At 36.6% G+C, this 22,405-nt stretch overlaps 1 protein-coding gene across 2 annotated transcripts in view; it reads left to right on the top strand.

Annotated features, from left to right (window-relative positions):
- LOC116721480 (solute carrier family 22 member 23-like) overlaps nt 1–21,567 on the top strand; it is a 37,386-nt gene extending 15,819 nt beyond the window's left edge. For both annotated transcript variants that reach the window (XM_032565230.1, XM_032565231.1), the window contains exons 4-10: nt 6,532–6,700; nt 8,702–8,829; nt 12,439–12,541; nt 13,139–13,374; nt 14,760–14,792; nt 15,893–16,019; nt 16,594–21,567. In XM_032565230.1, the coding sequence (XP_032421121.1) occupies nt 6,532–6,700; nt 8,702–8,829; nt 12,439–12,541; nt 13,139–13,374; nt 14,760–14,792; nt 15,893–16,019; nt 16,594–18,058 (2,261 nt within the window). In that variant the 3' untranslated portion in view covers nt 18,059–21,567. The remainder of the gene's footprint in view (nt 1–6,531; nt 6,701–8,701; nt 8,830–12,438; nt 12,542–13,138; nt 13,375–14,759; nt 14,793–15,892; nt 16,020–16,593) is intronic.
- The last annotated feature ends 838 nt before the right edge of the window (nt 21,568–22,405 follow it).

Genomic DNA, 22,405 nt, shown 5'->3' with positions numbered 1-22,405 from the left:
GGAACCTTTCAGCATCACATCCTGCTTCGGACACACTGGAAAAACATCACCTGTGTGCATGCATAAATAAATAGATGTGATATTGGAATGAAAAAAACAAAAACTATATTAATCTGGGCTATATAATATAATGTAACATAATATGAAGCGTTCTGAATCTCAGTTGAGGAGAAAGCTAAAATAAAAGAATAATAGGTGATACCAGGTGGAAGTATTCGTGAATGTAAAGAGTTTCTGACACACCTTAAGGTTTTATGTTAAGCAGATATTGTCTGCTGTCACTCCTTTTGTACATGTACTTTATGAGCATAACAATTATTTACACAGGTGCGAATGCAAAGTGTGTTTTTTTTTTTTTTTAGTAGAGTCATGAAAGGGAAGTACATAAGGTTATATGAATGTGCTCAGGTCCACTTCATGCAGACACAAGCACTCACACCCATCCATTGAATGCCCGTGTTTTTGCGTCAGGTCGTAGCTGTCCTCTTTGCACACAAAAACACAGTACGTACTAAAGAGATCAAAGCATTGGACAGAAGTATATCCTTTACACAGAGCTGTGATACTGATCTGACAAGGCACTCCTCAGAAATTTAAGAACAGCAAAAAGAAAGCCCTGCACTTTCTTTAGTGTTATTTTACACTTTCTAAATTAGGAAAACATCTTTGGTTTCTGTCATGGGGTGTGGGCTATGTGCTCACTGGTCACCCGCTTCTCCCTGCCACTGGCACTGTTGTATCTGCTCACATTCAGAGATTCCTCAGTGTGCTCACATGTTGCTCAGTGTGAATGAATGAATCTTCTTTACTAACTTGCATTATTTTAAGTTTGTTTGTTAGACTCTGCATGAAGAGCCCCATTTGTTAGAACATTCCAAAACAGTAAAGTCTCTATTGTGAAATAATATTGAAGTAGGTCTGGAAACACAGGCTAGATGATTTGTTCAATTAGAGAACTTCTTTGCAGAAATATCAAGCTCACCTCATTTGAAGACAGAATCATTTCCACATTCTTTTATATAAAAATGTAAATGTTGTTCAGCTTTACCCTAAATACATGGAGAATGCCTTATTGCATCAGAGGACAGAAAAGGCTGTTTTACAAACAGATCTGCCATTGTCTGCTTTGAAAATCTAAACTAACTATGGCAAACTATGATTCACAAACAATTTAACATATTTAACCACTTAAGCAACAAGTTGAAAACATAAACACTGACTTTTTAGAAGCCCACAAATTTACACACATCTAACCTCTTAGTTGTAGGATTGTTTTGAGCCCAGAGCTATAATTATTTTTTAAAAATCAGTTGAATAAGAGGCTGCTGTTTTCAGACAATTTCTCTTCTTATTTATTTATTTATTGTACCAGTTTACAGACAGCTATGGTCATTTATGTAGATATCCTGCTGTAGTGCTGTCTGGTCTGCTTAACCAGACCAGTTTGGTTTCACATTTGTCTTTATGGGCTGTAATAAGGTGCTTTCTCTCAGGAGTGCTGCACACTTACCTCAGGCAAAATCTATCTGCACACAGGTAAGGCACAAGGGGCATTGTGGAACAATAGGCCCTCCAGCTGCTTAAGTCATGTTCCTCTTCAGTTTGAAATACTGCTCAGACTGCTTGTGTGCTTGCTGCTGATAGTTGCTGTATATTTTCTCTAACCTTAATTCAGTTTGTGATAATGTGACTTCAGGTATACACATTGTGGTTAAAAATACTTCAAAGGATTGAGGTAGTGATGCATTTTCCAAAGAGTCATGGCACATACATACATAGCAAACTATATGCAAATCTTACTCCTCAGTTAAATGATTTCCATCGATGAAGCACACTTCCTCTTCCTCATTGCTCCAGCCGTCTGCTGACAAATGGGTTAAGGTGCAGTTAGTCTTTTTTTTTTGCACTTATCAGGGTAAAGTTCTTTTTCTTGCAATGCTTGCATTTTATGTTGCTCTGCAAATATTCTCTGCTAAAACATTTGCATGTTTTAGTTCTGTCACTTTTACTTTTAACATTCTAAAAGATTTGTTGAAATTGGAAACTTCTTATAAATTAAGAGTTCCCGTGTAAGTAAAATACATAATGACTTATGCACAAATGATCAATCTATCCCTATAAATGTTTTATTGACTACCTGTTATTGGTTAAATTAGTCTAGCCATCTTTCCTTTTCTTCTTATTAGTGTTAAAAAAATAAAAAATTGTCGTGTTTCAATTCTTTAGTTGAAAGAATGTGATGCATGTTGTTTGCCCAGTCTTCATGTCAGCAGTTTACCAGTTACTCAGTTCCAAGTTGGGAACTTCCAGACAATTAATGGAGCTGTGCAGATACACATACACAGATGTGGATACAGCTAAACATCTGATATCCAGATACACAGATCTATCTGAATACAGATCTGTGTATCTGGATACACAGATCCAGATACAATGGATCGGTGTATCCCCCTCACAGATGTGTCTGTGAGGGAGGATGGGATTTCCACTTTTAGAATGGATAAAAATTTGGGTCAATAAAAGTGTTTTTGCAATGTTTTTAAACAACCTTAGAGCACATAATTGTAGATTTGACTATAAGGCTAATTTTATGGTGTAGATTAAGACTGTATTTAAGAATGTATAGACTGGAATATTGTGCACTGATGATTTATTATACCAACCATGAATGAACATTAGTTATTTCTGGAATCTAAAAACATATCTGATGTTTTCTTCTTAATGCTGGTAATTATTATCACAAGCTGGGTCTACAAACAGATTCTGAATAATCAAGGTTAAGATTTTCCTCCATGGAAATGGTTGCTTAAAATTTAGATTCTTCAGCTGAATTAATCTTATCTCATCTATCTAATCCTGTCTTATTTGGAAAAAAAAAACTACACATGCCTTGAACAATACAACAAATAATGGAGCTTCACAAGGATATATCTGTAAAATGTGTGATTATGGAAATGGACAAGGGAGATATGACGTTCTTGTAAAAGAGATCTTTGATCTCAAGGGGTTTTATCTTGGTTAAATAAAGGTTGAAGAAGTAGCAATTTCTAACTTTCAAGAAGTTGCACATATAATCAGACATAAAGAAACACCGCTATGTATATAGTAAAAGAAAAAGTAGAAGCTCGTGCTGTATATTCTGTGTGTTTTATTTGCAGAACCAACCCTGAAACAAATGTGATTAACCTTGACTTACTTAATTGACCTGGTAAAGTACTTTGACCTTGTCAGCACAAGGACTTCTATGCTCCACCAACGCACTGGCTTTATGCCAGGACCTCTCAGGTGATTATACTCCACTGGGAATGGAAGGTTAACATTAAAATCAATGTCTCATGTACTGTCACACATTCATGACTAACAGTGGTCGAAACTGTGCTATGTAGTCACCCTGAAAGTATTTAAATCCGTTTTCTGTTTATAAACTGCATCTCAGGGGTTTCTATTTGCCATCCCTTGAAAGTCTCATCAGGCAAAGACCAAAGTTCGGTGGGTTCTAATCAGAAAAAATTACTTTTTAGTGACTGTGCCATTTTAAGGAGACTTTAATACACACATGAACTTAGTCTGAAGACCTTATAATTTTAACAATATGTTGAGTTCAGATTAAATGCACTGGAGACAGTTTTAAGTTTCTAAAGTTATTTCAGTGTGGCTGCTGTCCCTAAAGTATTTCTATTGCGACAGTGTTTGCAAATGAGAGTATGAAGCTCAGTTGATACAACAGAGTTTAGAAATGTTGTAAGGATTGATTGTAGTCAATGCAAACTCGAGTGTCATGTGGTCTCAATAACACTGCCCTGCATTATTTGTTAATGTTTATCGATTTCTGCATGGATTACATTGGTATTTTGTTTTGCTTTGTGGTGACTAATCGGTTGCATATGATGTTTGGCCTTTGTCACTAGATAACATAGCTTTTTTTCTTTTTTTTAACATAAGCAAACATTACACCAATACACAGAGAAGATGCATTTTCTTTCATGACTGAATTAATCAGGGAAGTATATGCTCAGTCAAAGATTATATAAAGAACGCAGTTTACCCATCTGCATTTAAATTTATGAGTATAATTTTATGAGTTATTTGCATGAATTTGCCAGAATCTAACTGTAAAGTTAGTTATTGTTAAAATTCATAAATTCTAAATGTATCTTAGTCTTTCACTTGACAATTTTTTCAGAATTGGCAAGCACATTACAAAAGCAGTGGCTTGATAAGGCAGACAAACCATGGTGTGGCTCTATATAAACTTCATGTGACCAGTAAAAGGGCTCATAAGTCTGTGGGTGTGACTGTTCTGTCTACGTGTATTGGTAAAGTCACCTCTTTCATGTGTAACATAATGAATCTCCTTAAGAATGCCATGTTTGGTAGACTAGATGGTTTCATCTCAGAGTGTCACCTTATATTGCACAAGTCAGCAAACCAACCTAAGCTTCTTTGGGGATTATTATTGTTACTAATTGGCTATTGGCTTGAACGTTGATGATGTCATTTTTACATCCACAGTTTTCAACATACCTAAATATTTGTGTTTGGGTTAAATCTAGCTTGTTTTTTGTCTCCAAGCGCCCTTTGTTTGCAACTTTGGACCATTATTATCTGTAGCTTCAGATAAGTTATCGGAAGTTCTGTGTTACTGGGTAAGCACGAGCAGTGGAGCGTTAGGGAATGCTGAGCTAGTCATTTGCTAGAAGATTAGGGTCACCAGGAGTAAGGAGCTCTAAGCTCCATTTAGAAGCTCTGGCCATAATTCACTAATTCATTTCCACTCAGTCTTATCTGTAGGTGACACATTACATGAGGAAAATCACAAGAAATTGTTCATAGCAAGTTATTGAGCTCTACTAGGATACCAGGAGATTTTTACTCAGTTTGGAACAAGATGAACTTCTCAGAAATCAGGGGGGCTATTCAGTGATACATGAGTAACAAATTCAGAGTCCCTTAAGCAGTGACTGGGATGTGCCTCGCAGCAGCATGCAAACTGGGAGAGTTCTGAGGTTACTTGGTTCACACCCAGCAGGTCTTGCACCCATCGCCCTGCCCTCCACTCACTGGCTTTGTCATTCCAGCTGTGATCGTGTCAGTGAACAGAGAGCATTATTCATGTCCTCAGAGGGGGGCAAATCCTAATTGAAATTCCAGTCTTTCCTACTGGAATGAAGTTGGTCTCGACAACACCAACTGTATTATCTTGGCCCTGTCACCTTGAAAGGCCCATCTTGGCAGCACAGGACACCGATTAGACACAATAGCCATGTATCTTCGAAAAATAGGAGAAATGAAGCAGGACAGGGTTTAGTGTGAATTGAGACATTACAATGCTCATTTTCAATAGTTTAGTGTGAACTTTTCTTCTGTACTGCAGTAAATAAAGGGCTGGACTGTCTAGGGTTCCTTTCTGTCAGTGTGGTCTGCATGCTAATGACTGGGTGAATGAATCAGTGGCATTCTGATAGTGGAGAAATGAGTACAAGGAACCCTTTTCTTTTTACTGCACCCTCACAAACGTTTTTTTTTTTTTTCGGTCTGCAACTTCAGAACAGAAACTACAAATATTAATTTCTTTGTGACATTAAGAATGTTTTTCTTGGTTAATTGATGACTTTATAATATCAAAAATTAGGAGCTGAAACTAAACATCTATTTTTTTCTTCATTCACCCATAAATCAGTGCATGATGAGTATTTTTACAAATATTTTGCTGGAACGTACTGTCTAAATGTGCCTAAATGTGTGACAGCTGTAGATGTTATAAAATATGAAACTTGTGTTGTTTCAAAAAATACAGACCCATCTTTGTGTATTACTGTCAACCATCTTGTTCTAGCTTGTCAGCCACTCCTTGTCGGGTGTGTTCCATTTTGTTGCTTGATTAATCAAGGCTGGTCTCTTTGTGTTTGCATCTTGAATATTAAGGTGCTGTGGATTTCTTGTGTTGTAAAATGCACAGACAGTGTTGCGAGTCCAAGATTAACCATGTTTGCATGAGGGAAAAAAAAACAAAACAGGAATCCACTGATTAAACTAACCTGAGCTTTTCTGACTTAATCATTGCAACAAGATTGATGTATGCTGTGTTGTTTTTTTTTATTCATGTTCAGATGTATTGTCTTTTTTTTAGCACAAATGAGGTGCTCTGTCTTTTACAGTACTTGCATATAATAACTTCGATGACACTCTGACTCATCTTGGAGTCATAGTGTGTGCTATATTGTCAAGTGGCTGGGAAACAAAAAGTATAGATCAAAAGACAAATGTTCAACAGTGTGGCAAGGGTAGAAGTGTAACCCTTGCCATATCTGATAGATCACATATGGCAATATCTGATATATCAGATATGGCAAGGATATCAGATATTACTATGATTTATTGACATAACAATGTCAGTAAATCATACTAATTAGTTAAAGTTATGTATCTAGTAGAATTATGTGAACTGACATGCATACACATAAAATGTAATCAGCCGGCCAATACCAAAATAAAAGATTCTTTACCTAACCTCTCTTTTCTGTCCCTCAGGGATCGAGCTGTGCCTGCCAACATGGAGGTTTTCCATGACCATGGTGGCCAGCTTTGTGGTTTTGGGTGGTCAGCTCCTGATGCCCGGAGTGGCATACCTCTGTCACGACTGGCAGGTACTACAAGCTGTCATCATCTGTCCCCTGCTGCTTATGCTGTCCTACATTTGGTAAGAAAAAAAAAGGAAAACTTAGCAATTTGCTCCGGGATAATTCAAAGTTCTCTGTTTTTGTATTGTTTGTTTTAAAATAGAACGTTTTATCATATGGTCAGACCAGCAAAATGGAAGAATTCAACAAGAATAAAAGGACAGAATGGGTGGAGAATGATGCACTGATCTGATGAGGCACTCATTAGGATTGGATTATTGCATTGAGATTTTGCACTGTGTATATATTTAAAATCTGCTGGAAATAAGATGTGTTTGTTGAATTTCTTTAGGGAAGTTTCTTTATCTTTGCTGTGACTCTCTCACTTTTATGAAGCTTTGAGGATCATAGTCAATATGTGAAAGAATAAGCACTATCACATTATCATTTTGAGGATCTCGTTAATGCCACACATCTTTTTGTTTAGAAGGTTCAACAAAATACATAGCCGATCACTAATCAGTAATTGCTACACACGAAATGTCCATTACTTTAGTGCAGAACCTACAGAAATTTCCAGTAGAGAAGTGAAAGACATACATGACAATAGCCACAGCTTTCCATCTCCATTCTGTAAGTAAATGTTCGCAAATCTCCTGTGGGCAGTAAAAAGGTATACTTGTGTAATGTAATCATGGGGGAAGCTAAAAATTTCTGTAAAATGCTTTTTTTCTTTTGTTTTTTTTTTCTTAACAAAAGAACACCCTTGCATTTATTCCAATTCATCAATCAGACATAATTAAAATGTTGCTACTAAGCATTTTGAAGTAGGTTTGCCCTGCATAAATCTCAGATGCTTAGATTGACTGACAGTAAGAAAAGAGACTTCCTAAAATGGTCAAGTCACATGCAAGGGCTGGGGTTGATTGAACGTTTCCTCAAACTAATACCAGAAACTGGCAGATGGCTACAAGAAATGTCTCTTTGAACATATTTCAGCTGAAAGTGAAAACGGTAGCATTTGGGGGTATGATGTTTTCCTGAGGTAGAAGATCTTTTGTATAAAGTTAAGAATTTTTTTTTATTTTTTGGCTGTGTAAGTACAATTAAATACTTAATTTTACAGATGTTAAAAAAACATTTGATTAGACCATGATAGTCAAACATTTATTAACAAAAAATGTAATATTTTATGGGGGCTCCTAAGTTTTTGAATTACTTTAACATTTACTTTTGTCCATTGCAGTCATGTCGGTTTTTGAAAGCTTTCGAAATATAAATACTTGAAACAGTTTGGGAGAGTAACATTATAATTAAGAAATGTTCAAAAGCGGCCCGGTAAAGTAAATGCAGGAATAGCAACCAGTAAACTTTTAAAAGTAGGGGAATCAGTTGAACAGGGTCTTTGGTTGTAAAGACGTGTTTCTTTTATTGCAAGTCACCAGCTCCACAAATTGGCCGATGCAGCTCACTGCATTTGTGCAAACAGTTGATCAAACAGGGCCAAAAAGATTAAAGCTTTAGTGTCGATAACTCTCCCATAGAAATTCAGCAACAGCCATTCCAAAGATTTGTTCCTCTGCTATATTGAGGGGATTGTTGTGCTACACTGCAAAAATTTACAAACCAAATCTTTTGTGAAACAGGCAGGAAAGATTTGACACGAGCAAAAACAACTTATTGCAGCATTCACCACCTCATTAGCATGTTGTAAACTTCTAAAAGCGATTGTTTTGGACTTAAGGCGTTGTGCTTAACCTACTGGCTGTTTTTGTGTTGAGATGCAATCATTCTACTGAAGAAGCTGAACTTCCCACATGCATTTGTGAAACCTATAGCAATACAAATATCTGGTAATGGTGCATATCAAATGACAGCAGCTGTAGCTATAACAAAGGCTATGAGAGAGTATCACCTAAAGTTAGATAATACTTTCTCGCTGGAAGAAACCTGGTTGTGGTTAAATGGCAACGTGTATGACAGAGTGACATTTCAACTGGTCTTTCAACGCAAGGACCTTTTAATTGCATTGACCTTTTTATGTTCTGTAATAACAAAAACATTCCCCACCTATTTTACAGGATTTTCCCTGAGTCGCTGCGCTGGTTGCTGGCAACCCAGCAGTACTGCCGCTCCAAATGGATCATGGGACACATAGAAAAGAAAAATAAAGTGAACCTGGAACGTGATGCAGATAACATCCTTGCAGGTAATAAACCAATCACATCTCAATAAATCAAGAAAAAGATTGAAAATGATTTTTTTTGTAATTCATTCCAGAAAGTGCAACTTGCGTGTTACATACGTATATTACACACAGTACTATATCAATGGCTTATTTATGAGAATTTCAATAATTATGGCTTACAACCAATGAAAACCAACAATTTAGTTAAAATATGTCACAAAAGGTCAAGTTGACTGATCACAGAAGTCTGTGTCCAAAGCATATTGATGAGAAACATAGTGGAAGAAAAACACTATTTTGGTTTCTTTATTTCACTAATGTTGGGCCACTGAAACATGTGTCAATGTGCTGTGCAGTATATGCATTTGATACTTATGTAAAGCTCTTTTTGCATGTATTAACACAATAATGCATTTGGCGTAGGGATTGGCCTGTGGACTTTGTTTTAAACTGCTATGGAAGTCAAGGTTGCTTTAATAATGACCTTTGGTTTATCTACAGTGTTTGTTCTGGTATCTACTATCTTCCCTCCAGTAATTCCTCATATTTTGTCTATGGGGTTAAGATCAGAGGGACCATTCAGGCTCTTAAAATGGCTTCTGTTATCCATGGTGCTCTTGCACTCTTTTCTACTACATGTTTTCCCTCCACTTAAGATTTTATTGGTATTCTTGGATACAGTGCGCTGTAAACAGCCAGCATTTTTAGCAATGACATTTTGAGGCTTATCATCCCCCTTGGAGAGTGTAAATGATGGTTTGCTGAAAAAGTGTCCAGTCGGCAGTCTTATCTGTGATTATGTAGGCTGTAAAATACAATTTGTCTCATAAAAATCTCACCTATTGGTATTCATTTTCTGAAATGGAGTTTGGGTTTTCATTAAACTGTATTGACAAAAATGAACAGAAAAAAAAGTATATTACTTTGTTTTTATTAAATTGGTGTAATGGTTTTACTTTTTGAACTACATAAGTGAAATCAAATAACTTTTCATTGCTATTCTAATATACTGAGATGCACATGTATATTAAAAAGTGAGATTCAACTAAACATTTAGTGAAAGCATTTTATTTCTTGTCATATGCCAAGCCTGTTCACTCAGTCTGAAAGATACTCGTTTCTCCAGCTGTGCTTTCCTAAATTAGACAAATTGACAAGGTTATGTGGATTTCCTGTCTTGTTACCATAGAAACATTCCACTAAAGAGGTGGCAGTGGGAGCTGAACATTACATTATGACAGACTCAAGTGTTTATTAATTTTATTACAGCCTGTACAACTGAGGATGAGCTGAAGCAAATGGTCAGATGGCAGATGGGGGCAGGTCAGGCATTTTGACCCTGTGTACATTTTTCTGTTCTCAGGGGACCAGTCAGAGCCAAAGCAGACTGATCTGTGTTGATGACATGGCACATTGCATTTGTGTCGAGCTGTAAAACTGAATCACTGATTAACATGCTGCCGTTTCGTAGTTTTTGCTCCATGGTGAAAATCAAGCAACTTTGAAACGTAAAAGGATCTGTTCCTGGAAACAAGCCCAAAGGGGAACCACTGATTGTTAAAGTAGCACTTTTTTTTTCTTTTTTTTCTAGACACAGTGGATGTGAGCTGATGCAGCAGTTAAGCAGAAAATCCGCTACCGTATGCTTAAATTTTTCCCCTCTCAGACTTATAGGCTGTCTCAGTACAAGAAGAGTTCCCGCACATAGTCGCATGCAATGCATACAATGGTGCTAATTACTCCATCTTTGGAAAATTCACTCGATGATGTGAGCAAGAATAACCTTATTCGGTGTTTTGAGTCTTGGCCAGGGAATCACCAGAAAGACTGCAGGGCTTCAGCCCGAGATGAATTTCAGGGGGTGGTGTGGAATGCTGAGAAGTTTCTGAGTCAACATGAAAGTACAATGCCACATATCAGAGGTGTGTTTCTGTGGCAACCTCAAATCTGATAACAAAACATCCACTGTGTACCTGCTGTACAGGGTGTGTTGCCTTTTCAGAAACCTGTTGAATTCAGTCAACCGAGTTTCGCATGAAACCTCTACGCTCAATATTTTGTGGCGTTATTATTGCATCAATGTCAAGGTTTCCTTTTATTGATTCAAAACTGATTTAAAGAACATTTTGCTATTTTTTATGTAAGCACAACTGTCTGTATTTGAAAGTAAATAAATACAGTCCAACAACTTGTCCACATGTAATAAGTTCAGATTGTTTTTGTAAGTCTCTGGGGAAAAATGCTGTCAACTACCCAAATAAGAATGCTACAAGCATGGCATGAAATTTGCATCAAAACATAATCCTCCTGGGTAACATCTTGAGAAAATGGGTAAAAAAACACACAAAAAAACAGGAGTAAAAAAAATATATATTTACCTTTTATAAATCTGTGGACTAAAGCACAGATCAGTACAGATGGCTTTTAGGTTTTATGGTCCCCCCTAGAGCTGCCACTAACTACTAGCTATTTATTTTATTAGTAGTTTTGTTAGTTATTTACCTATATTAGTATTTTTTCTTAAAACAAATACATTTCTACAGAAATAAATTAGGTTTCAGTATATTTTTTCTTTCTATAAACTTCTGCAGTTATTCAACTCACCAGATTAAAATATAGTCAGAGATGTGTTTTCAGCTAGACATATTTTAACTGCATCTACTAGCATTACAAAAATAAACATAAATTAGGCCCTCATTACTTAATTAATTGTAAATTTTAAAAAATCCAGAATGTTTAAAATGAATAAATATGATTACACTGAGCTGGAAACAAACACAAGTAGACCCTCATTTTTTCATGTATGCAAGTCTGAAGGAAAAAAAAAATGGAGACTGTAACATTTAGACTCTAAATTCTATGGAAACATTCAAACTTTATATATTAAACACTTAACATATGAGACGGGTAGTATGTAAAATTTGTGAGGTTCATTTGACAGCCAAGGAAAAGTTAAGGTAGCTTTGTTTTTGTTGTCAGCTCTTCAGTAACCTATGCATGTTGTCTTTTCAATGGCTCACCATGAATGCTGCTCTTAGTGCTATTGTTTGCAACAAACCCGCAGAGAAATCTCTGATCTGGCCTGGCTTATTCAACAGAACAGATGCTTTATCTAAAAGTGACCAGAGCTGAACATTGCTGATACTCAGCCTGTTTAGTAGTCATGCTGCAGTCATTGGTTTCTCTGCATACACAGCAATTTGGAGGACAAAAGTTGCAACATTTGAAATCTTAAGGAAACAAAACAAGGCAATATTAGAGAACTATAAGAACATGTATTGTCTTAAAATACACTATGCTATAGCAATGTTATATCCTGTCCTTCTGCTTATTTAATTTGTGTTTCAGTTGAAACTTTGGTTTCAAAAAGTAATCAAAGCAATGTAAATAAAGAGAAAATAAACAAACAATAAAAACAATTAAAATAAATAAATAAATAAAAAATATTGGGTCACATTAGCATTCTACTTATTTGTTCTTGAAATAATTAAACTGCTGTGATTTCAATATTGACCAAAAATAATAATTATTGGGGGGTTTTTTTTTACCAACTACCAAACAGTTTTTTAATTATAAAATCCCAAAGCATTTTCATTTGTTTTATTTACTGCCTTATATGTTTGTTCCCAGAACTACAAAATGCTCTTCAGAAGAAACCCAAAAGGACTTGCATCGTGAAAATGGCTGGTACGAGGAACCTGTGGAAGAACATTGTCGTCCTGTGCGTCAACTCGTAAGTGTCAAATTCATGCAGATGCTGGAGAAACGTCGATGTCTCTGAATTCTAATGTATCTGCATGCGAGGATTTGAGAACAATGGTAGGAGGAGCTGCTGCTCACATAAATAAATGGGTGAGGGTAATGCCAGTCAGAGCCGCCATTTGGTGCACTCACAATGCCAATATAAACCTGGAAGTTCAATACAACATTGATCTTCAGCTCTATCTTCTGCTTTGCTGCTTCTCTGTGTTTTTATCCCTGATGGGATTTCCCCTCTTCTCATCTCTCCATCTCAGGTCTCATCTGTAGCTTTATCCATACTTCAGTGCGGTGCCCCTGACTCCCTCTGTTAGCATAAATTTTACATGAGTTCTGCCTGTGGGAAACATTAGACAGCCAGAAGAGAGAATGGGGATGTTTGGTTTTAATGTGTGTGCCTATGAGCTTTGCGCTTTTGTGCCAGTAAGCCAATGTTTACATTTGTGAGTTTTTTATTTCTTCTTTTTTTCTGTATCATAAGCTGAAAAGAGAGTCAACAGGATGATATTAAATGCATTATTTCCCAGTGTATTCTCCTAAAAGCCTGCTTTTCTGTTTACTTTTTGATCAGGTTAACAGGCTATGGGATCCACCACTGCTTTGCCCGGAGCATGGTGAGTCCAGAGAACGAGGAAAAAACCATATTCCGTGACTTCTATGCAGAATATTACACCAAGGCTGGTATAGCAGTGGCATCGTGCATTGCGTTGTGCCCAGCAGTGAGCCTGATGGGCCGGCGTGGTGGACTTCTGATGTTCATGATCATCACCGCTCTGGCATCACTACTGCAGCTGGGCTTGCTGAATTGTGAGTAGTTCATAAAAAAAAAAAAAAGAAAATTCCAGTGTGGTTTACCGAATTAGACCATATATAAGAAGCTCTTTTTTCCCAACATGCAAAGGGTTATGAGTGATAGAAAACTCCCTACACAGCATCCTGAACACCCTGTCATCACAGTGAATTATGGAGGTGTTAGAATCATGCTGTGGGAATGTGATTTTTTTGTTGTTTGGTTTTTTTTTAAGTTACAGAAAGGATAGTCAATGTTGAGGAGAATATGAATGAAGCAAAACAAAGGGCTGTCCTGGAGAGAATAACCTGTTTGAGATTAACAATGGTTTGCCTTCTCTTTAAACTGGATCATTCAGACCTCTGGATTTGAAAAATTAAGAATATTAGTTAACCTTGGAATAAACACAAAAAATCAATTCTGGCTCTGTTTTTAACCCCCCCCCCCCCTCTGTAAATTAATGAATGAAATGCAGTTTTGTGTGTTTCATTTTTCAAATCTTATGTTTGTTCAGAAAAATTAAGAAACTTAGAATGAATTAAAATGCGGACATTTATAAATGATCAATGTGATTTTTGTAGTTCACAAATAAATTCTAGCAGACAGTTATCTGTTGTAGCTTTCAGTCGCGCCGTTATTATGAGTTGGAATGCTTCGCAGAGTATGTAGCTTAAATAATTATAAACACATGCTTTTGAAATGCATATAATGTTCTTCCAAAATATTTGCGTCACAAGTGTAGATAAACTGTTTTCAGTTGAATGTGATACATTACACCCTTTGATAGTTTTTATATTCTTATTTCCATCTTATAATCCTATTTTTTGCTAGTAGTTGGTGGCAGGTTTGGGTCTGAGCAACATAACTCTCCAGTGGAATGGTCTAGTGGGGTTGTTGTCTGCTTCTTGTTTTCCTGTGCATTCACTTGGGAGCAGCAGCACCCCCAACTGTTTTGTGCTGTATGAGCACCGTAAAACAATATGGCAACACAACACAGCTGCCCAAAAAATCTGAACCACAAATTGATCATCTCTGGTTCTAATTCCAAAATACTTGAGGCATTCAAAGCTGAACTGAATTGTTAGTACACGGCTCAGAAATTCATTATGCACAGTTTAGGATTTGTGAAACCTTTATTCTAAGTGTTAAAACACAAAAGAACTGATCATAGTTACTCTTTGCTGTTCTTAGAATAATAACCTAACATAATTGCAATGTTTTAGTAACTTTATGTCTAATGTCCTCCAGATGGTCCAAAATGCACAACACTGTTTATTCAGTAACAAACTACACCGAATGTTTTTTAATATTTGACCAGGTTTTAATTTCTTGATTGAGTACTTGTGATTATTGTTCCCACTTTTTCAGTAATCCATATCCATTCATCTCTTTGTCATTTCAGTGCTTTGGAAGTACAGCAATCATTTAAATATAGGTAGGTCCAGCTGGTTATTCCTTATATTGTTACTAATTGCATATGCTGATACAGTTTTGATCAAATGTTGATCACTAAATAACTGCCTCTGCTTTGATTACTTTTTAAACCTAATTTGTTGATATGATGTTATCATATTGAACCGATTTGAAACAGCATCACATTTAAAACATATTACATGGATTAATGCATTTTCTTGACAAGGTTTTGAAAATTACTTATGTGGCATCTTCTTAGCTGTTAGTGATGCAGAAAGGAGGTCATAATAAAGTTTTGGATGCTATTATGGTCATCTTATGGCTTATTTGTTTTGGTTTCTTTCTGGGAAAGAAGATCACAAATCTTCTCTTCCAGAAGATTTGTGATCTAGGAAACCAGAAAATCACACATCTCCTAGTTATAACACTGCAGTGTGTAGTTATGTAGACAGATTGTTGTGTAGTCAGTTTAATGTTTACCCAAACGATTTAAAAGTATATGTGATTTTTACCACTTTGTGCAACATAAAATGTCATAAAATACTGAATTATGGCCTTCAAATTCAGTCTCTAAAACTTCAGATTCTCTTGTCCTTACGTAATAAAACACATTTATTGGATTTAAGCTGTCCACATTACAGCTATGTTAAACAACCTGATCCATCTGGTTACATCCCTGCTGTTATCATGGTTGCAGGTGGGGAAGTTAAGTAACTGCGGTCTTTGTTCATATAATAATCTTCTTTTTGCTTAGCTCTTTTTTTATGTATTCAACTGGTTGAATGTTTGGCCAAGTAAATTATGTCACTGCCACACATTCTACTACACAATATAGTGCTTAAACATATATAAGAAATAATGTTTTGTATAACTTCAGATCATGTCTTGTATCCCTCACATAAAAGCTTATACTTTTACTTATCAGCCTCTATTTGTGTGTCTCTCATTCTGTAGACTGTAACGACTATAATTTGTTTCTTGACAGAATTACACTTCTAACAAATAAAAAACAAAATTATATTTCTAAAAATGTTTTGAAATGTTCCACAAAGTACTATAATGCATTTACTAATGAAATGGGGTGCTGAGTTAAATTGCTTCATGTGTCTGCTGTTTCTTCAGAACAGAAAGAATCTACGCTGAATAGGGATTTCTCTGTTGCCTTCTCCATCATCGGTATGTTCTCCTCTCACGCAGTCAGCAACCTAAGCATCTTCTTCTGTGCTGAAATCACTCCCACTGTGATCAGGTAATCTACACCATTGTCAACATCCATCAGGGTTTTGAAGAATGTGTAGAAGTAGAAAGGGTTGTTTTGTTTATGTAATTTCATTTTGTATTTAACTTTTAAGTTGTTTTTGTTTATTTATTTGCATGCTAAACACTTTGCTGACTTGATGTTTACTGTTTCTAAAGTCACAGTTATGTTACTGGCTCTACCTCGTGGTGAATCTTTGAATTACAAGATTGAACTGCTTTCAGAATAATAATCGGTTCTTCTGCAGCTCTCTGTTAAGTATGGTCATTTAAAAGGAGCGCCAATGAAAATGCCTCAAGACCGCCATCTGGTGCTGCGTTTGAGTAATGCCACAGGAGGCAAAAACTACTTAGAGTTGAGAGTCAGGTGCTGCTGTTTGAAAATATAACAGATCATAAAAATACATACATCAAATAATGTCAGAATTTATTTAATAGCAATGATTTGAGGGTCTACCCAGGGTAGGACTTGCTTTTATTTCTTGTAGGTGCCAATGTTTGTATCTTGTTTTAAGATATGTATATGAGCATTCTTTAAATAACATTGTTAATATCTTTCCTTGTAGGGGTGGTGGTGTAGGCCTGGTACTGGCCAGTGCTGGCTTTGGCATGCTTACTGCACCAATCATGGACCTCCACAATCAAAAAGGCTACTTCCTTCACCACATCATTTTTGCCTGTTGCACTCTCATTTGCATCATTTGCATTCTTCTTTTGCCTGAGACCCGTAACCAGTCGCTCCCAGAGACCATCGATGATGGTGAGAACTACACTCGTCAGCCACTTCTCCTCCAGAGGAAACTGGGAGAACAGCACCTCTTGCTCCATCAACTAGAGCCCAACAGGGACTACTCCAGAGTGCAAGACACACCACTTCATGAGACAGCCAACGTTGCATTGTCAACCATGGCCTCCACTGCCTCTTCTGCAATTGATTTGACTGCTTTGGCAACTGGAGATTTGTCTGTTACCAATAATTTGAAGGAAGGACCAGACCTGCTTAAGCCACAAGACCTTAGCGGTCACTCCTCTCCTTTTCCACTATCAGCCTCTGCAATGACCCGAGGTAAAGACACCATCATACAAGCTAACAAAGAATGCCTGCTGTCTTCCAGTCCTTTACACAAAGCCCCATGCGCCACAGATCCACTTTTATCAGATTCAGAAGAACTTTTGGCAGTTCAGGAATCTGCAGACCTACTAAAAGAGAATATCCATCTTGAAGTAAATGACACGACTCCTTCTCCCACAAGTAAGGATGGCACTGGAACTGCTGCTTTGCATGGCTCTTCACCTCCCATTATCCCTCAAACATTGCCGGCCTCCTTGTTGATTTGCACAACCCCCGTCATTGAGCCCCGTCCTAGTTCCACACTAGAGTCTCCGAACCCACTGGAAAATGACACTGATGAGATCATTACAACATCCAAGCCGCCGGTATCTGAGGACGCTCCTGGTATTTTAGAAGACCTCCTTCCAATATCAGACCTGGACCAACCCGCCCAACCTTCACCCTCCATTACCCAACAGTTTGATATTCCCCCTAAGGTAGAAAAAATATTTGAAACTGCATGTACTCCTTATATTAGAAACTCAGAGCCAGCTCATTTAGATCCGGCATCCTCCAATGGTAAAGATTTCTCTTCTCATTCCTCTACTCCTCCAAGTTTAGTAGCTGTGTCACCAACACACACGTGCGCTCCACCTACTGACTCAGATCCCACACCCTTTGCTGACTCTTCCTCCGTCAACACCACAGCAAGAAGTCCAACTGTCCTCCCTGTCACAGACATTGTGAATACCTTACATCTAGAATCATCCACAAACATTGTACAAGATTCTGTCGTTTCTCTAGATTTAAATTCTGTACAGTCAAATTCCAATGTGGATGTAGTCCCTGCTGAGGCAGCTCCCATCTCTCTAATGGACAGCACTGTGTCCTCCCCCATAGACTCTGGTGTCATATCTATCATGGACAGGGAGACTTCCAGCACAGAAAACAACACTGATAATAGCACAGCGTTGACATGATTATGTGTTGCAGCCAAAAAAAATGTGAAGCTTTATGTGTCGCACCAAGAGGCAGGCACCTACATCCATAAAACAGCATGGAGCTTGGGGGGGGAGGGACAAGAACTGCCAAGCCCAGACTTCAGGTACTTCATGAAGACTGTTCCAAACTAGATCTGAGTAGACTTGTCATACACTAGCTGCTTTATGTTCTTCAGTGCTTCTCCAACCTTCCTTGTGTTATTGGCGAAATCTTGGATTTCGCCAATAACTGAAGACCACACAAGTGAGAGACTGCAGCACTGGCTGGTTTGTAACAATGTAATGTCAACATCTGCTCTTCAGGAACATGACTGGAAATCACCAGCGTATAAAGTACTCTTTTCTTTCTTTTTTTTTTTGAAAATAATTAAATAAATTAATTAAACAACAACTTTGGGTGAGAGAAAGAGGGGAAAACCACTGTCATTTTGAATGCCAATGATTACAGAGATGTCATCAGCTCTACTGAAGAAATGAAAAGCCAGTCATAACAATGGATACCACCAATGCTTTTGCTTAAATAAAATGTTTTTAATTTGCATCTATGAAAAAGGCCTTGCATATGGACAAAGAAATTGGAATGTTACAAAGTATTTTTGCTGTTGTAAATGTAAATTATTTAAATTGGACACCTTGTTTTATTTTTTTCACCAAATACAAATACCAAATACTGCCCTAACCAAAATGAACATTGATGTAGTGCCAAAACATAAATAGCAGTACAGTGTTTTTCCTGGGGATATTTGTGGGAGACGTATAAAGAGAATGTGAAGTTGATCTTGCACCATGTTGAATTTTGGATGACTGGGTTTGTTTATGTGCCAATTTCTCTAGAGTTCTCATCTGTAAGGCTGTTTTCCATTTGGGAACCCAACATATTTTTCTCTAGCTTCATAATTTTAGATTTCTAATGAGGTTCTTGACCCTAAAATTAGCACATTTCATCTCAGCGTAGAAAAGGACAAATATGCCTATCCGCTTCTGTCTAAAAATGATGTTTTTTAACCAGAAATCAACAGATAACTTTATTCACTTGAAATACTTCCAGTTGATTTGCTTTCTTTAATGAGACGTTCATGAGAATTGGGTCTTGAAGGCAAGGGGATTTCAGTGGGACACTGACTTCTTTCTTGAGGCATCCCTTATGAGATTTATAAAATGCAGATTCATTGGGGTTCATATTATTTTATTGATTGCTATTGCTTTTGATAGTCATTTTGTATTTTTTGCTCTTTTTTTTTGGTTATGAAATGTATTTTTCTTTGAGGGGAAAAAAGACCCTCTCCCATTCTCTGCCAACACTTGACAACCAGCCTCTTGGATAAAGCAATCGGAGAAAGGCACAGTTAAAAATAGATGGTACTCCCATCTCAATATGCAAATCCAAATGTGGCATAACTTCAGTCTTGTTTCCAAACTCTTCTCAGACTGCATAATGAATACTACTATATGTGTTGCATTTTTTTGTTAAAGTGAGCAAAAAATAGGTAAACAGCTTTTTTTTAAGCACATGATGATTTTTGTGGATAAGGAGCAACTTTTGTTTGAGAGTTGTTTCAGCCAGTGAAAATAATTGTATGCAAATCCTCTTTTTTCTAGTTATCACCAAGTATGTTAATTAACTCTCGAGCTTGATTCAGCTTTGTTCTTTTTAATTTCCAAAGTATTATTTTCAGAACTCTCCCTGGTGTGCCCTTAATGTACAGAGCTATACATCCTTATTACAGTATTTGTGGCACCTTAATATGGTGGCACTTTATTTTTGTGCAGTGGGGATAAAGCATGAAATCTATTGTGAAAGTGTAAACAAAACTGTTAAATCTTCGAGGAAAAAAAAAAACAAAGAAAAAAATGAGTTGTCCAAAATGTTTGATGCGATTGCCAATCGTTGCTGCATTGATAACCTATAGTGTGTGTGTGTGTTTTCTAAATCATGTTATGACATTAACATATTATGTCATTATTTCCTTACATACATATTTGCACATACACATGCACAACTTGCTCTTAAAAAATGCAATATACTACACAGAATGATATGTTCCGAATTGACATATTGATTTTGACGAAATGAAACACTCTTTCTCATGGAAGTACTTTTGCTTCCAAAAGTCCACCTCCGGACTGCAGCCTACTGGACTTAGACACTTGTGTAACAGTTGTAGTACTTTCATACTTCTTGCTTTTGAAGTTGTAATACTTGTGTACAGGAGGATGTGTGACTGTGGATGTTCTACTGTTTACAACAAGCCTCACAATGACCATTAGTAATAATAATAATAGTGCCGTACTGTATACCTTGAAAGACAGACAATGTCTTGTGATCTGAAATGTGATAAAACTCTGTAGATCATTTATCCAGGGATGTGCTAAGGTGATCTGTTAAGGTGTTGTCAGGATTCAATCCATCACTAGACCTATAAAATTCTCTGTTATCATGTGAAAGACCTGTGAAGAGCCTTACACTTTGCTAATTGTTGAAAATGCTACATATCTTTGATTGTTTGAATGATCGCTCAAACTCTAAATCTTTCTAAAATATATGTTTGATATGAGAAAAATAGCTCACTTGCTGATTGATTAGGGGTGATCTCTGATTGTTTCATTATTGATGTAACTAAGATGTTCATGTGGTACTCTAATTTCAGATGCAAATAGTGTATGCCACATTCGATTCTACTACACTTCAAAGCACAAGTAACTGCAACCATTTAAAATAGACTGGCATACTTAAGAGTGAAAGGGAATTTGGATTTGGAACACAATGTAGGGACTGCTATTCACACATTAACTTTTACATTGCATTTCCGTGTTTGTGAGTGGGTGGATGCCTCAGTTGACTGAGTCTTCAATGTGTGTGTTAGTATTTATCTGGGTGTGCAGCCAAATTAAAGTTTGTATACTTGAAATCTAAATGCAAATCTGGATTAAAAAAAAAAAACTATAGTAATTTTCAACACAGCACAACACTGGTACTGTCTCCTCTGACATCTGTTACTTCACTTTCTTCCATGCAGCTATTTCAGTGCAAAGAGGAGAGATTATGTTTTCATTTTTTTCGCATTTGCATCCAATCCAACTTTTTATTATTAGGTTTTTGGTTTACGTGTAACTTCAAGTGAAATGGAGGCAATGCAGAGCAACAACAGCACCAGCGACTAAGGCTGTAGGGCTGACATTTATTGTTGGAAAGATAAGTTGAAGGATCACAAATCAAAGGAGTGGTAAATTAATTTTGAATCCAGTTGATAAGCCTCCAGGGAGATGAAGTACCCGATGCACATATTTCAGGTTTTGCTTCTCTCAGTTGAGCGACTCAAAATCTCTTTGTTGGGAGATTCAAATGAATGTAAAAAAAAAAAAAACAACCTTGGATTGTACATTTCTAAGTATCACTTGTTTGATTTCATTTTATTTTAACAGACATAATGCACTTGTACATAAGCCATACATGTTGAATTAAACCACTATTTATTGATGAAATCTGAGCATTTGTTTTATGTTTTTTCTTTTTTTTTTAAGATAAGCACACTAGGTTATTTTGTTTTTAAGTAAGCCATGTCCTCTTCTTTTCACTGAGCTAGAAATATTGCATGACCTATTTTTCTCAACCACCCATCAAAATGGGCAAGACACTAGACATTCAAGTAAAGCACAAGTGTGTTGATCTCCATAATTAAATGATGTCATGAAACCAGGTTCTTGCCAAATCATTTTCATACAATGACATTTATCCTGCACAATTACTGAAATACAAAAAAAAAGAAAACAGTTGGAAGAGGAGGAGGGATGGTGGCGGTGATAACCCAGTGTAACACCCTTGACAACATCAAACAATATTTTCCCAAATTAGCCTATACAGCTCTGGAAAAAAATTAAGAGACCACTGCACTGAACCCCATTGAAAACCTCACAGTTATTACACCAAATTTTGATCTGAAAGCACTGCATCGTTTTTGTTATTTTGGCCATTTCTCATTTTCTGCAAGTAAATAATAAATTTTTGCCTGGAAGTTCGGAGACATGTTGCCAGGAGTTTGTAGAATAAAAGAACAATGTTCATTTTGCTCAAACATACACCTATAAAGAGTAAAATCAGAGAAACTGATAATTTTGCAGTGGTCTCTTAATTTCCAGAACTGTATATGACACCATTAGCTGGAATTAATTGCAGTAAAAGCTGAAGGTGACATTCTAAAGAAGCAGTGTATTCACATGTAACAACTTTCCTGAACAACATGTCATTGAAGATAAAATCTAATTTCTTTGCCAAGAAATTAGATTTTAAAGTAATTGCTTCTTGTACACTTAGTTTAGAAGATTACA

This window comes from Xiphophorus hellerii, chromosome 6 (genome assembly GCF_003331165.1).
Source record: "Xiphophorus hellerii strain 12219 chromosome 6, Xiphophorus_hellerii-4.1, whole genome shotgun sequence".
Classification (NCBI taxonomy): Eukaryota; Metazoa; Chordata; class Actinopteri; order Cyprinodontiformes; family Poeciliidae; genus Xiphophorus; species Xiphophorus hellerii.
This window is presented reverse-complemented; position numbering and strand designations above follow the sequence as displayed.